This window comes from Castor canadensis, chromosome 8 (genome assembly GCF_047511655.1).
Source record: "Castor canadensis chromosome 8, mCasCan1.hap1v2, whole genome shotgun sequence".
Lineage (NCBI taxonomy): Eukaryota > Metazoa > Chordata > Mammalia > Rodentia > Castoridae > Castor > Castor canadensis.
The window spans coordinates 47,227,387-47,243,697 of NC_133393.1; the positions used below are offsets into that span (position 1 = coordinate 47,227,387).

The 16,311-nt window shown below is 38.3% G+C and overlaps 2 protein-coding genes across 13 annotated transcripts in view; one reads left to right on the top strand and one right to left on the bottom strand.

The window, feature by feature from the left end:
* Nucleotides 1–5,612, bottom strand: part of Riok1 (RIO kinase 1) — a 29,061-nt gene extending 23,449 nt beyond the window's left edge. For 2 of the 3 annotated variants that reach the window (XM_074082942.1, XM_020172700.2), the window contains exons 1-2: nt 5,473–5,612; nt 2,032–2,242 (exon numbers count right to left, since the gene is read on the bottom strand). In XM_074082942.1, coding sequence (XP_073939043.1) covers nt 2,032–2,242; nt 5,473–5,543 — 282 coding nt within the window. In that variant the 5' untranslated portion in view covers nt 5,544–5,612. Of the gene's footprint in view, nt 1–2,031; nt 2,243–5,472 lie in introns of those variants that run through there. The other variant, XM_074082943.1, reaches the window with a different exon arrangement.
* Nucleotides 5,613–6,016: 404 nt separating this feature from the next.
* The window catches only part of Cage1 (cancer antigen 1), a 40,399-nt gene continuing 30,104 nt past the window's right edge, over nt 6,017–16,311 (top strand). For 6 of the 10 annotated variants that reach the window (XM_074082935.1, XM_074082933.1, XM_074082934.1 and 3 more), the window contains exons 1-4: nt 6,017–6,232; nt 7,674–7,931; nt 10,214–10,301; nt 13,128–13,651. In XM_074082935.1, the coding sequence (XP_073939036.1) occupies nt 6,227–6,232; nt 7,674–7,931; nt 10,214–10,301; nt 13,128–13,651 (876 nt within the window). In that variant the 5' untranslated portion in view covers nt 6,017–6,226. Of the gene's footprint in view, nt 6,704–7,673; nt 7,932–10,213; nt 10,302–13,127; nt 13,652–16,311 lie in introns of all 10 variants that reach the window. The other 4 variants (XM_074082938.1, XM_074082936.1, XM_074082937.1 and 1 more) reach the window with 4 other exon arrangements.

Genomic DNA, 16,311 nt, shown 5'->3' on the forward strand with positions numbered 1-16,311 from the left:
AAAAAATCTTTTTTACCTGTTTTCTACTATGTTTTATTTCTACTTACTTATTTCATTGGCTTATTTATTTAGTGGCGGGATTGACCACAGGGACTCATGCATGTTAGGCAAGTGCTATAACACAGGTAAAAATTTAATCAGTGTAATTGCAGCATGCAAAGATAATAGTCAATGTTTAAACACATATACTTCCAATTTTTTTTTTTAGTTTTCTTAAAAGTAATCACAGTCCATGTTGAAATTGCTCAGTCTCACCAATGAATGGAGAAGTTACCAAAGTAAGTTTATAGTAAAAGCTGAGCGCCAGCGGCTCAGGCCTGTAATCCTAGCTACTCAAGAGGCAGAGAGCAGGAGGATCGCCGTTCAAAGTCAGCTCCAGCCAACAGTTCTCAAGACCCTATCTTGAAAATACCAATAATAAAAAGGCCCGGCAAAGCAGCTCAAATGGTATAGTGCCTATCTAGCAAGTGTGAAGCCCTGAGTTCAAACCCCAGTCCCACTAAAAAAAAAAAAAAAAAAAAAAGATTCTAGTAAGTATGAAATTTCTTTGGCTATTTTTTATTATTTTTTCTTTTGCTCTTGGCAGTACTGGGGTTTGAACTCAGGGCCTCATACTTGCCAGGCAGGCCCTCCACCACTTGAGTCACTGTACCAGCCCTGGTTATTTTTTTAAATGTACATATTCTAGTATATAACATAGCTGCTTTAACAGTCCAAGGGGTATTGGTTTTTTCCCTCCACATCTTTTAGTAACCTTTACGCATTAATTTTATGGCTCTGGAAACTCCTGGCATGTTCAGTACTTTCAATTTGAGAAGCAGTCTCTCCATGATTGGTAATTGTTTTTTGCACATGGCAAATCATGAACACCTATCATGAATATATGTTACATACATATACATATAATATACATATTTTAACCTCGTTAATAGTCTTATACTGCAACATATTTTCTGGCTCACACAATATTCTATTGTGTGAATCAGTCCCATAGTAAATTTAATCAAGGTCATTTCTAATGTTCCTCTACTATAAATAATCTTGGAGAATCACTATTGTAATTAAATCTTGGTACACTCCTAGAAGAAATGCTGGTCAAAAAATTTCAAGTTTTTATCATATACCAGTTTATTTTCCAAATAATTTCATCTATATGACTACTGCTTGTATATTTTGTCTTTGTCAGCTTCATAAATGAAAAAAATGGTATTTTCACATAATCTGCATTTTTTTTTTTTTTTTTGGTGGGACTCAGGTTTGAACTCAGGGCTTCAGACTTGCAAAGCAGGTACTCTACCACTTGAGCCACACTTCCAGCCTATTTTGCTATGGTTATTTTTGGAGATGGGGGTCTCCTGAACTATTTATGCAGGCTGGCCTTGAACCTGGATCCTTCTGATCTCAGCTTCCCAAGCAGCTAAGAATATAGGCATAAATCAACAGCATTCAATGATTTTTTTTTTTTTTTTAAACAATACTGGGGTTTGAAGTCAGGCCCTTGCACTTGCCAATGAGGTGCTCTTCCACTTGAGCCACACTCTTAACTCTTTTGGCTTTAGTTATTTTTCAGGTAGGGTCTTGTGTTTTTTGCCCAGGTTAGACTGCACCACAATCCTCTTGCCTAGGTCCTTCTACATAGCTAGTATTATACACATGACCCACCATGCCTGGCCCATGCATTTCTTTAATTACTACTGAGGTTGAGCCTTTTCTGTTTCTTAATGACCTATAGTTAACTGCCTATTCACGTCCTTTCCTATGCACATTTTTAAGCTTATAATCTTATGACACTTAAATAACTCTTAACATTTATTTACTTACTACGAAAAGAATCCAAACCCAGGAAATTATGACAAATATGAAAAGGATGAAGAATGAAAAATCAATGAAGGCTAGGGCTACAGAACAACACAATCTGAAAAAAAAATCCTTCATATACTTCATTCAATTCCAGAGTTACACAAAATCCTGCAAAACAAGAAGGGAAAAAAAAAAAAGACAGCATAAAAATAGACAAAATCATTTAAGTACCTGTGGGTTACTTCCTCCATTCCAGGCATAACCCTTGGTGAGTTTTCCAACTCCATCATTCCAGTCCCAATCATTGTCATCATCATAATCCTCCTCTTCATCCTCCTCATCTTCTATCTCACCTTCACCTTTCTTCTCTGTCACATTATTTTGAAGCTCTTCAAAGAGAATGTAATCTTCAACTTTGGTTGTCTTCAAATCAATGTTTTCACTAGAAGTAACAATTTTAGCATGTTTACAAATCCTCTAAGTGGACTTACATATACCCACACACTTACGTTTATATGCATAAATATATGCTGATAAATTCTCAAGGCTCCCTTATGATAAATCTCTCAGTAAGCTCCACCTGCTTAATACCAAGTTCTCCTGCTTCTGTTCTGTTGTAGTTGTTTGCTTATTCTCCATGCCCAAGTTCTACTAGGGAAGTACATGAAGTATGATGTACTTCATTTGTTGAATGAATCTGCTTCTGCCCTAAATGAAGTTAGAATTTAAATAATCTTCTTTGCTGACTGAATTGATTCTAATCAGTGTACCAGACTCAACTCTAGGTTAGTACCTTTAAGAGAAAAACAATCTTTCTTACAAAATTTGGGAACAAGTCTACAGCAGTTTTACCTTGATCTCTGAATCACTTTGTAACACAATGAACTGTATCAAGAATGGTGTGATTCCAAATCATCCCATTTACAAAGGAAAATAATGGTGAATACAGAGGCTAAACACTACACACGAGTGAAGAAAGTTGAGTATAAGACAAAAAGTGGGCTGTCAAAATTGAGACAAGGTCCAGGGTGAGAATTCAGACCTTGTGTTACTGAATCTTCCTAGTTTTTTGAGCGAAGCCAGAAATTTGGGTGTTTGTGTAAAATGTTCCACATACATGACACATTCTATTTTTATTTTTGGGGCAGGGGACGGGGAGTGGGCAGTACTGAGGTTTGACCTCACAGCCTTGAGCTTGCTAGGTAGGTGCTCTTCTACTTGAGTCAAGCCTCCAGCCTGACACATTCAATTTTTATAAAACATTGTGCATACCAAACAAATTTACAAGCAAAATTCAACAGAGGTAGTGCCAGTCTTGACTTTCATGTAAACAAGGACAGAAGTTGTATAAAACAAGTAATATGCACTACTTACAAACAGACATGAGTTTAGTAAGTTCAGGTATCAATCCCAATTTATTAATTAGCCATGTTTCAGAGGGCTCCAAATTCCCCTGGACATGGGCAGGAAGAAAACAGATAATCACTAAACACCTGCATTTTACTAGGACTTCATAAATCAAGTCCATAAGCTAGTCATCCAATTACCAATAACAATGGCATGTTAAAGTGACAACTTTGTTCTACGGCTTCTCAACTTCAGTTAGGTAATTCTTTGCTGGAGGATACACCTCCATGATGTTTAGCATCATCACTAGTCTCTACCAAATGCCACTAGTGCACCACCTCAACTCCAGCTATGATATTTTAAAATGTCTCTGGACATTGCCAAAAGTCCCCTTGGTAGGTGGCAAAATGAAACCTGGTGGAGAACCACCAGTTTACCCTCACGATATCCTGTGTGGGAGTGAACTAGTGCACACTCATTATCATTATCTATGATGTGTTTCTTTTCCCCACTTAAGTTCTTTCACAAGGACTTTTGTGCACTGATCTGTAAGACGAAAGTTCTCCTTACTCTTGATTAAACTCTACTCATCCCTCCTGTATCAGCTTACTATCACCTGCTTAGGGAAGTCTTCCCTATTATTCACCCATTTCTTTTGTACTATTCACTCAATTCCAGCAAAAATCCTTTTTTGTCTATTTAATAGCAGTTTCCCATAGATGGCATTTACCAATGTATCCCTACACCTAATACTAAAATTTGGCAAATATAAAGTGGTCAATGTAAATTTTATCAAAAACATTCCCAGATGATTAATAAAATCTGTATGTGATGAACCCTCATCAAAAAGTACAAACCCTTTTCTTGGAATTTAAAAATAACTGTTCCATTTTCCTTTTAAGCAGGTATCCTTCACTGCTCTTTCACCAGCCCCCACATTAATTGTCACCAAATCCTGCCACTTCTACCTCCAAATCATCTCTTAGGACCCTAGCTCTAGCACCCATCATCTCTGAATCTTATTACTTGATTACTTTTGAACTGGAACTGGTCTTCCTGTTCCACTCTTGCTTTCCATGACTATCTTCTACATAGCAGAATGATTCCTTTGAATCTTACTTAACTCATGTTATTCCCCTGCTAAAATTCCTCCTCTGGTTTGCCATAAGAACTTGAGCAATACTTTAGTGCCTCAGTGTCACTTGTCAGGCTCTACATGATCTGGCTCCTTCTCTCTCTCTCTCTCTGCCACCTCCACTGTGGTCTAAGCACCAGCCTCTTGGTTTCCCTTCACAGGCAAGATGGATCCCATTGTGGGGCTTCCCTACTTGTCCTGTCTGCCTGAAATGCTGTTCCTGCTTGTTATTTAAATCTGGATTTAACTGATTCTTCCCTGTTCATTACTTAGTATACCAACCTATTTTAACTATTTGCAGAGTAGCTTCCATTATCTGCTTTTTTTTTTTTTTTTTTTTTTTTGGTAGTCTGCTCTCCCTCCCAAACAGAAGGTAAAGTACCATGACAGTAGGGGCTTGGTTTGTCTCGTTCATCATTATCTCCAGCCAAAGACAAAACCTGGCACGGTAAGGGTGTATTAGTGTTTGTGGACCGCTGAACGTAGTTACAACGCAGACACCGAGGTCCCCCAGTTACCATCCCCCACCTGCCTCTCTAGACTTAGGGTCTAGAGACCTAAGGCAGATGACTGAGTATCCCATCCCCCATGAAGGGCAGTATCATTTCTACATCCTGAGGAGATGGAGGCCTGCATTCCTGCATGCTAAAGGAGACATACAGATCTGCCACAGGGCTGATGAGCAAAATGCTCTCAAGATTGTTCCCTTCCCCCAATAAAGGTGCTAACCAAACCAGTTCACCTGAGAAAGCCCTTGAAATGCAAGGCCAATGAGAAAATCCGCCAGTCCAAAGTTAAAACGTCCATTAAAAACCCCAGCCTTCACCTGTGCAGCGAGTCACCGGCTTCCGGGCTCCGTTGCAACTCCCTAACTGCAGCCTTTCCTTTCTCTCTAACAAATCCTACTTTATATATACCGGCTTTGGCTCCTCATTCAGCTGCCTCACAAGCCAGTTCCCTGGCCTGTGAAGGCAAGGACCCTCGACACCGGCACGTAACAAAACTAACCGGCCTGGGAACCCGCAGACTCCCTTGACAAGGAGCTTTCATGAACTCTACGCTAAATTAGGACAGACCCAGCTGCGATAAGGAAGCAAAGACAACCTCTAACCCAGAAACAAATGTCAGCTCCCCAAGACGGAGGAGAGAGCAGAATGTGAGCAGAGTCTGAGCACTGCACGAGCTCCTACCTGTCGGAGGAATCCGCGTCGTCGAACTGCCCCGGGACCACCTGGCTCATCAGCAGCCGCCGGTAGTCCATTCCGAAGACGCCGAGCCCTCACCGCCACCTGAGGCCTCCCACTCAGCTCTGGGACAGAAACGGTTTTACCTGCGGCGAATCCAACCGCCTTTTCGCGTAACTCCGCTGCGCAAATCCCTCAGGAGCCCTCCACACCTGCTACGCCAGCCTCATGCAGCTGGAAACCAGAACCAACAGCTCGTAGAAATAGGACCACCCAACGACCGGAAGCCCCCTGCCGGAAATATGTCATCGGAAGTCCCTCCCCTTGCCGTGACGATCCTCGGGAGCTTGCTGAAGACGATGCGTGAAAGGGGTCTGGCGGATGTGCTTAGTGGTCCGCTCAACTATGTGGATGCCGTCCATTCCGCCAAGAGGTTTTCGTGTCTTGCGCCCGCCCCACTTTGTGTTGTCACCCGCTGATGGACGCTCCAGTTAGCCTACAGGCTGTTTCCGGCAGGGGGTGTCCCGTCCTCTTAACTTTGTTACTCTGGGAGCCATTGGGGTGGGCCGGGCGCTGAGTGCGGCGGCTCCTCTTCCGGCGGCGATTGGCTGGCGCGGGCTGACGTCACACAGGGGCTCCGCTGCCAGTTCGTAGACGTCCGGAGTGGGACGGGTCCAAGGGTCTTTTTCCTCCGCAGAACCAGTGCGGAGGGAGGAGGCGCGAAGTCTTTAGCGTGGGTCAAAGAAACTGTCAATGGATTATGGAAGTAAGCACACTTAGGCTTCTTACCAAGTTTGCTGCGTTGTTTGGAGGTGAAAATGAGATCTGTGGTTTTGAAAAGTGAAAAGTTTGTCATACGACTGAAAAAAATTCAAGTACAAAATTTCAGTTTTTGTCTGCAACTCCCGTGATCTCTCTTTTTAACGCCTGTCTTAAGATAACAGCTTTAGAATGTCAACGGAATAGCTACCCCGAGGTCGGAATAAATATTTTAAAAATCTAACATAAATCTGCCAAGAACAGAAGTGAAAGAGAGCTGTAGGAGTGGCTCAAGAGTAGAGCACCTACCCAGCGAGTGTGAAACCCTGAGCTCAAACCCAGGTATTGTAAAGAGAAGAAAGAAAACCCCAGTTGTCCAAGAAAATAGGTGTGGCATAGAAGAGCGAGGAGGGAAGACTGATTTACAGGATTGTATTTGACTTGATAATGAGGTGTTCAAATAGAAGGGATCAATCAGGTAAACAGCACAAACTAGTAAGTTTGAAAATCTCCCTTGCTTAGGTAACTGAGAGATCTCTTCCTTCACTTTGTAGGACCCAAGTTTTGTAGGGAATTGCTGGATAGTAACCACACATACTGACTTGGTTTTGTCCAAATCGATGTTTACAACCACACCAAGTTAATGAATGAAAGTTAAAATTTAGAGCTGTGAAAAAATAAAATTTAGGGCTGTAAATTTGTTGTTTTTGTTACTAGAAAGCTGGTCCCCTGGCCTCAATGCCAATTCAGAAATAACTAGAGCTGGGTTTTTGAGGAAAAGAAGTGAGATTTTGTTATTCATCAGACAAAGGACAGGGAGAGTCAGCCTCTCAAAGTCTGACATCCCACTTCTGAGAGAAAATGTCTGCTTTTTAAAGGGGAGTTCAAGGGCTCAGTTTGAGTATGAGACAAAAACTCATGTCCCACAATAGGTGCTGGCCTTAGTTACCCAGGTGTTTGGTGCCATATCTCCAGAGATGACTGACATCTGGCTAACAGGTTTACTCCTTCTCAATCATCAGAGAGAGAGAAGGGGTAGAAGACTGCCTGGATTAATTGAAGAGTAAAGGGTGTTAACTATGAACTCTCCAGCATGTAGACAAAAGGGAGAAGATGTCAATTTGATTAACAAGCATAGTAAACTGGCCAGCACACAAGCTGACTACAACCAAAAGGTTTTCCCTTTTGTAGTCCCAGTTACATTTTCCCTACTGTCAATTTGTTCCTTCCATTGCTATGGGAAAAAAGGGGTCATACTCCTCTAACTACTTCTTGTCTTTGTTAGTTAATTCTTCCAGAGCCCAAGTAAGGAGTCAGTGCGCCTCAGCAAAAGCAGCTTTTAAGCATCTGTTACACTTTCTGCGTGTGAAGGGTGTGGGGGAAAAAACCTTTCATTTGCACGTATTAATTGACACTAAAATTATCCTTTTTTTTTTTTTTTTTTTAAGAGACCTTCCATAATTCAGCTGTTAGGACTAAAGACTCTCAAAACTTTTGGTCATCATCCCTGCCAGCGCAAAAAAAGAAAAAAATTTTGGTCATCATCTTCACATCCTGTACGTTTTGAAATGGATACTTCTTATGAAAAATTAGAAAGCATGTCAGAATCAGATGCCATGAATGTCAGTGGTCTTTCTCAAGACTTTTATCACTTAGATTCTTCCTTATGTATTGAAGTCAGCCATATCACCTCAGACTTGCCTCAGGTATGCATTGCTAACAAGTCCTGGGTGGTTCAGAAGCATTTGCAATTTGTTGTCTCCCTTATGAACATTTCTTCAAAAATATGAAGAATAATAAAAGAACCTCCTGTGGGCACATAGGGAGGAGAATACAGGGCCTGGTTTTCCTAATCCTGTTAGTGTACAAAGAAAGGTAGAATTTCATAGGTAGAGTGCTAAACTTTTTTTTTTCTTTTTTCTGACAGTATTGGGGTTTGAACTCAGGGCTCCACACCTGCTAGGTAGGCACTCTACCCCATGAGCCACTCCACTGGTCTTTTCTAGTCTGCCCCTGAAGTTCCCAAGAGTGCAGCCAGGGAACATAGCCACAACTCAGTCACAGCCAAGATGAGAGCTCAAGAGACCTGACTCCTGATCTAATGCATCTTCCATTGTGCTAGTATGCAAATGATTCCATTGTCATGCATAATTGCATTGACAGCACTGAGTGTAAATTACTCCTATCCTGTACCTTCATGAAAATTCCTAGTGCCCTTTCTCTCAGAAATAAGAGATTGTAATGTCCTAAGATTTTTAGGAGTGTTGTTCTAAATGTTTCATAGATGCTAGCAAGAGTATAGAGAAACAATGGAAATGTATTAATTGTGCCTTGTGAAATTGCCTTTTTTGTAGTTCAGTGGTGGATAAATACAGAAAATTTCATGTGACTCATCATATAAATTGGCACAACCTTCCTAAAGGGCTGCTTAGTAGGAAGGCAACTGCATTTGAAAATTCTACCTCTAGGAAATAAAGATTTTTAAAGAATTTGCTTATAATAATTACACATTAGAGGCAACCTAAGTTTTCATGAGTGGGAGGACAATTAAATTATTTTTGTAGATCTGCAGTGGACATGTAACTTAAATTTGCTATTGAACATATTTGTTTACAGAAAAATGGTCCCATTGGTTTTTACTGAGTAGAAGGGTTTTGAGCGTTTTCTCTCTCTGTCTGTCCCCCACCCCCCATGCACATACACAATGTTTAGGATTCTTTTTTATAATTATAAATACCTCATTTTGAAAAAATATTGGGTCATAGTATTATACTGTTAATCAGTGTCCAAAACACAATAGTACTACATTTTAAGAAATGATGTTGTGAAGTATTTAGGAAGTCCTCTGTGGAGTTCATTGAGCACTTCACTTTTTATAATAAATTGGTAGACCAAAGTAACAAAAGATGTATTTTAGTTTAAAATGATACCAGAGAAAACTAGAGTTAGAAGTTATGTTTGAAAAGCTATGAATGGTAGAATTCTAAGAAGATTGTGGGAAATATAAAGGCAGATGGAGATAGTGCTATTTTATTTTTCAAGTACAGGTTTTTAAAGTACTTTTTAAGTCTAATTTGGAAGACAATCTGAATTAATTATGTCTAAAAACAGATTGTTATAAGCTGTAACTTTGTTTTGTTTTGGTTTGCCTTGGTTTGGGATTGGTTTTGGATTTTTGAGACAGGGTCTCACTATGTAGCTTAGGTTGCCTAGAACTCTCTCTATAGCCCAGGCTGGTCTGAAACTTGCAACCTCCTGCCTCAGCCTCCTGAATGCTGGTATGATAGATGTGTGCCTATAATCTGAAACAGGTTTTATTGTACTTCAAGTGCATTCAATACATGGAACAATTCTAAAAAGGTATTATTGAATAGAGGTTTGTAGTCAGCTGGCTTTAAAAGAGTTGAGATTTTTTTTTTTCTCAGAGCATGATGTAGATTCACATGCTTGATATGATATTTATGATTAAACCAATGTTTTCTTCAAAATTTCTTCAAAATTATTTAATTTAATGACCCCTTTCTGATAGATACCATTAAGGTAACTGAGAACAAGCCCTATGTAAATTTTATAAATTATTGTTAGGTAGAATCAGATGTCATCTCATTACTGGAACTATATTTTATTTATGTTCAGTGAAACAGAGAACACTAACCACTATCTTACTGCCATTTAGACAAGATTTAACAAACATCAAAGAATTACTAGTAAGATATGTATACATTCTCATAAATCCCTATGTTTATAGACACATCATCTGACTTATAAAAATACCAAAATATTAAAATAGCAGACTATTTGTTATTTAATATGACTGTCCTAGAATGGTTTTACTAAAAGCTAAATACACAGTGGGAAAGATACTAGAAAGCATGTTCTACCTGTACAACAAAAATTCTAATAAAAAAGTAGATAGCATGTGCGCCTTTAGAAGCTTATGATATTTGCTCAAAGCATTAATATTAATGCTTTTAAATTATTAATACAGAATGAAACAAAGAATCTAAAAAGGGAAAATGGATCTACACCCTCACTTTCTGAAGATATTTATAGCATTCAGGACAATGTGTTGGGTGGTAAGTATCCCATCGTTGGCCATATGCAAAACAGAAACATTTTTGTATGTGTGCTTATCCTGTGATAATAACAATAGCCAGGTACTGAGTTAAGCACTTTATATATGTTACTACATTTAATCCACAAATTATCTTGTGAAATGGGGATGTTTAAAAATTGAAATAAGGATGGTTTTTATCTGCATTTTACAAATGAGGAGAGTCAGATTCAATAACTTGCACAAGGTCATGTAGCAGCTGTGACTCAGATCACAGCTTCTTAGACACAAGAATTTTATGCCATACAAGTATCTTAAAAAATGGGTATTGATATAACCAGAGTTTCTTATTCTAGTCTTAAATTGGCATTATGGCAATTTAATGCTATTAAATTGGCTTAAATGCTATGTAGGAGTTTGTCATATAATGAGACATATCGATCATGTTTATTAAAACAAACCTAAATGCTGTATACAAATGTCTCTTCATTTTTTTTTAATTTTTATTTTTTTATTATTCATATGTGCATACAATGCGTGGGTCATTTCTCCCCCGTCTCTTCATTTTTAATAATTTTAACCAATACTAAAATTAAAAGACTTGACAAGCCTTATTGAAATTACAGAATTCAGTATGTGTGTGGGTATAAGAAAAATAAGTAATGTAAAATTAGAAAGGAAGAAAAGAAATGATTATTTGTAAATATGTGATTTTCTACACAGAAAGTCATAAGAATCTACGCACTATTAGAAACAAAATAAAAGTTTAGAAGAATTGACAGATCAATATAAAAAACTAATAGTATTACATTGTGCCACAGCAACTTATTTAAAAATTTAATTTTTAAAAACTTAAAAATTATCAATAGCTCACAGATTATGTACCTAAGAATAAGTCTAATAAAAGGTGTGCAAAGTATAAGATTTCTACAGAAAAAGTTACAAAACTGCCAGGCTCCTGTGGCTCACACCTGTAATCCTTGCTACTTTGGAGGCAGAGTTCAGGAAGATCGTGGTTCAAGGGGGTAGGGGAGAGATTGTTCATGAGACCCTATCTCAAAGATACTCAACACAAAAAAGGGCTGGCAGAGTGGCTCAAGTGGCAGAGTGCTTGCCTAGCAAGTGTGAGGCTCTGAGTTCAAACCCCACTACTACCATAGAAAAGGAAAAAAAGTATAAAACTTCCCTGGAGGACATTAAAAAAAAAATTAAATGTTTCATGTTCATATCAGTTTCCTCAATTCAATGAATTAATGCAATTTCATTTATCCTAAGTAGACCCTGACATTCCCATTTAGAAGTGAAAAAATTTTTTAAGAATATAATTTCAAAAAAAGACTTGTCAGATAACAAGATTTATTACAGAGTTATGGTAAGTTTAACCATGTGCTAAGAGCAGAAGGGTAACACATCAGAGGAATGAATAGAATAAAAAGTCCAGAAATAGACCCACTTATAAAAATGGACCTGTGGTGTTTGATAGAGATGTCATAAACTAGTGGGGGAAGAGCACATTATTTATTCAACTGTGCTGAAACAATTGGCTTTCTAAATGTAGAAACTGATTAGAAACTTACCCCACACCAAATTAAAATAGATTCCATGTAGGCTAAGGATTTAGAAAATGCCTTTATGACAATAAGAAAGGGAACTATTTCTTAAATGCAAACCATAATTTATGCATTTGACGTTACAATAAAAAATTCCTATGCGATGGAGTATAATCAAGACAGTAAAAAGAAACAAACCACAGTCTGATAGAAGATATGTGCAATGTTTCCAAATTGATATAAAAAATAAAGAACTCCACATCAATAACAAAAAGACACATAACTCAGTAGAAAATCAGGTAAATTGTTTGTTTTCTCCAGTGCTGTCATAACAAAACCACAGACTGAGTGGCTTAAACAACAGAAATTAACTTTCTCAAAGATCTAGAGACTATGAGCCCAGTATTAGCATGCCAGCAAGGTCACTTTCTCCTGAAGCTTCTCTGCTTAGCTTGCAGATGGCCACCTTCTTGGTGGGTCCCAACATGGCCTTTTTGTCTATGTGGATGCCTCCCCAGTGTTTCTTCCTCTTATGATGATGCCAGTCATTCTGGTTAGGACCTACCCCTCTGACCGCGTTTAAACCTAATTCTTTAAACATACCATCTCCAAATACAGTCATGTTCTGAAGTATTAGGGGTTACAGCTTCAGTATATGCATTTCTGAGGGACACAATTCAGCCCATAACAGTATATAACAGGCAAATCTCAGAAGAGGAAACCTATAAGGCTTTTATATACATAAAAAGAATGTACGTGAAAAAGATTAAAATAAAATACAATTTGACCCATATGTGTATGTGTACTTTTGTTTTTGTTTTGCTGTACTGGGGATTGAATCCAGTATGGCAAGCATACCACTTGAGTCATGCTTTTGTTTGTATTTATTTATTTTTGAAAAAGAGTCTTGCTAACTTTGCCTAGGCTGGTCTCAAACTCACAATCCTCCTACCTCTGCCTCTTGAGTAATTGGGATTACCAGCATGCACCACTGGTCCAGCTATAACATGCTATTTTTTTTTTTTAACAGTACTGGGGGACTGAACTCAGGGCTCTGAGATTGTTAGACAAAGCTCTACACTTGAGCCACACCTCCAGCCCTGTGGCAGTCGTTTGGGACTTCTTTCCCCCATGTAAAAAGTTTCTTTTTTTGTTTGAAATCCACACAATGAATAAGGTTGAAATAGTATGTAATTCCTAAAAGCTTTCAACAGTTATTTCTTAAATATAAATATGCCAGTTAGCACATAAACATATGGCTAACTCAGTCTTATTTCTTTTCTTCTCTTTCTAATGAGATACCAACATTGGAGATTACTCACAGAATGTGCAGATTCAGCCAATAAATACCAGCATTTCTTCTTTGAGACAATTTGAACCCATTTGCAAATTTCACTGGATAGAAGCATTTGGTGATGAAATGACAACGTTTCAAAACCTTGTGGAAGATGTTTCTTGCCCAGAGAAGTCAGAATTGCAAAACCATGGGTGTAATTATGCAAAAGAGACCAATATTATGCAAGATTCATTTAAGGAAGAAAATGCAATAGAAACTATTACTTCTACAAACAAAGACCAACTTGCTCATGAGTGTGTCAGACAATCTCCTAGAAGTCCATCTCTAACCTACTGCAATGGAGAGACACTGCAATTCACAGAAAACTCACTGGATAAAAATCCTCTCTTGGAATCTGCCCTCAAGCCTACTCAACCTCAAAGCATTTTAGATAAAGAAAGTATTCCCAGAAATGTTGAAAATGCATCTTATAGTGAGAATAGCTTTGCCCTGCTTGATCTGAGAGTTAATTATAAAACAGAAGCGGTAAGATTTTTGATAGTCAGTAAAGCCTTTGGAATATTAAAGGATAAGGATGTGGGGGTCTTTGTGGGGAGCTGTTAAAAACATATATATATATTCTATATGTATAATCTGAGACTTTTCCCAAGCAGAATTAAATCATTGAACAAGTACAAAGGACTTTGTTTCCTTGGGGAAAATGCAGTCTGGGATCTCATCTTTTTTTTTGTGGTACTGGGGCATGAACTTAGGACCTTTATCTTGAGTCACTCCACCAGCCCTATTTTGTGTGTGTGTGTGTGTGTGTGTGTGTGTGTCTGTGTGTGTCTGTGTGTGTGAAGGGTTTTTCAAGGTAGGGTCTTGCAGAACTATTTGCCTGGGCTGGCTTTGAACTGCGATCCTCCTGATTGCTGCCTCCTGAGTAGCTAGGATTACAGGCATGAGCCACCAGAGCCCAGTCTGGGATCTCATCTTAAATCTTAATTTTTTTTTTTTTTTTGTGCTATGAGGTTTGAACTCAGGGCTTCAAGCTTGCAAAGCAGTGCTGTACCCATGAGCCACAACTATAGTCTATTTTGCTCTGGTTATTTTGGAGATGGGGTCTGGAATACAGTTTGCCTAGGCTGGCCTCAAACACCTGTCTTCCTGATCTCAACTTCCCAATTGTAGGTGTGAGCTCCTGCACTAGGCCATAATCTCAATTTTTCTAATTCAAGCCCACATTTGGGAATTAGCTTTACCAAATGATCATTTCTATGAGGAGCATTACTGTGTCTTACTCATCTTCTTATGCAACATAGCATCTATATGGGGCCTTGAATATAATCTGGTTTTGTATTTGTTGAGCCAAAATAGCTGGAACTCAGGTTTACGGTAAGGGAACAGTTGAAAAGATGAAGTTGTGCAGAGATGTTGATTGAACTATTTGACAAGACAATCTTAAGATTTTTCTATTTTGTTAGACTTCTGTGGACAAGAAAAAGATACTAACTTTTCTACCAAAGTGAAAAACATTCATCTGCCTTTGGATTTATTGATTCTGGGCACACATGTAAAATCCTAAAAGCACTGAAGATACTAACTGTATGAGTTCTACAGGCTCTAAACAAAAATAAAAAGCTCTAGCCAGCCACTGGTGGCTCACGTCTGTAATCCTGGCTACTTGGAAGGCAGAGATCAGGAAAATTGCAGTTTGAGGCCATCCCACGCACATAGTTCTCGAGACCCCATCTCCAAAATAACCAGAACAAAATGACCTGGAGTAGTGGCTTACGTGGTAGAGTACCTGCTTTGCAAGCTCAAAGCCCTGAGTTCAAACTCTAGTCCTACCAAAAGAAAAGAAAGAAAAAAAGCAAAAAAATAAAAAGCTCTAAAAATTGTTGTGGGCAAGTAGATATAATGTAAGTATAATATAAATAATCACCTTTTCAATGTGAGTTTGATAAGAAAAGGTATGATTATTATATTTCATTTCTAAGTATGAGCAGGGTTTTTGGTTCATTTATAGAAGTAGATGGAAGCATTTGAAAGAGAATTTCATTTATCCATGTTGATTACCCATGAAAACAACTTTTAAGAAATCTGCTCAATTAAAATTTCTCAAGATTGCTCCTTCCTCTTTTTGTTGCGTTTACTCATTTTTTTTCAGTCAGTCACTAGATATTTTTGGGCATCTGTTATGTAACAGGCTCCTTACTTTATGTTGATTACATAATGGTTAAAAGCACAAAAAAAGTTATGTTTCTTGTCCTCACGAAAATACCATTCTAGTAGAGTAGATAAGCATTAACCAAATAATCCCACAAATAATTGTACACATGCATGGATGATAAGAGCTGAAGGATGGTCATCTATGCCCAGGATACTCCCCTGGTCAAGAGTCTGGGGAGGTTTCCCTGAAGAAGTGGTTATTGAGCAGAGCTCTAAAGGATGAGTTGTTCATTAGGCAACTATGGAAGGGAAAGCTTTTCATGCACAAGGAATAGCATCTATGGATCCCCTGTGCCTACAGTGAGCATGGTACCTGCTAGGACTATAAGGAAGCCCAGTGTCTAGGAAACTCAGGGTTGCAGGGAACAGAAGGGATGTAGTTGAGGGTGGAGAGGTGGCATGGGGTCAGATAGCAAGGCAATGAGGCCTTATTGGAGGCCTTAATAAGAAAGTTGTCTTTATCCCAGAGCAATGAAAAGCCACTAAAAATGCAAAGGTCCAATATATCTGAATTGGTCTAATACCCCCCTACCTCTTCCTGGTTTTTAAATGTCATATCCATTTCAGTATTTCATACCACAATTAATGTTCTTTGATAACCACCCCCCCAAGAAACCCTGTATTATGGTCATAAAATAATTCATGAGATATGTCTGTCTGCCATTCTGATGTTCATGTGAGTCATAGCATATAGTGAGGTACTAGTCTAAGTGAGGAATTCTTAGAAGTCTTTATTCAAAAGAGACATTGCAATCTGTAGGATAATGGCTATATTTATTTGTTTTAATGGATTCATAGTCAAGAAAGCGTATGTGTTCAAAAAAGTTTATATCATAAAAATGGTGAGAGTTTCAAATATTTTTCTTTTGTCAAAGTAAATACGTATGTCTATCATCTACTTACTACTTGTGTTCTGCTATATTATTAGGAGCTATACATATATTCAGCAACTAATAATTATTAACTTTGTTAAG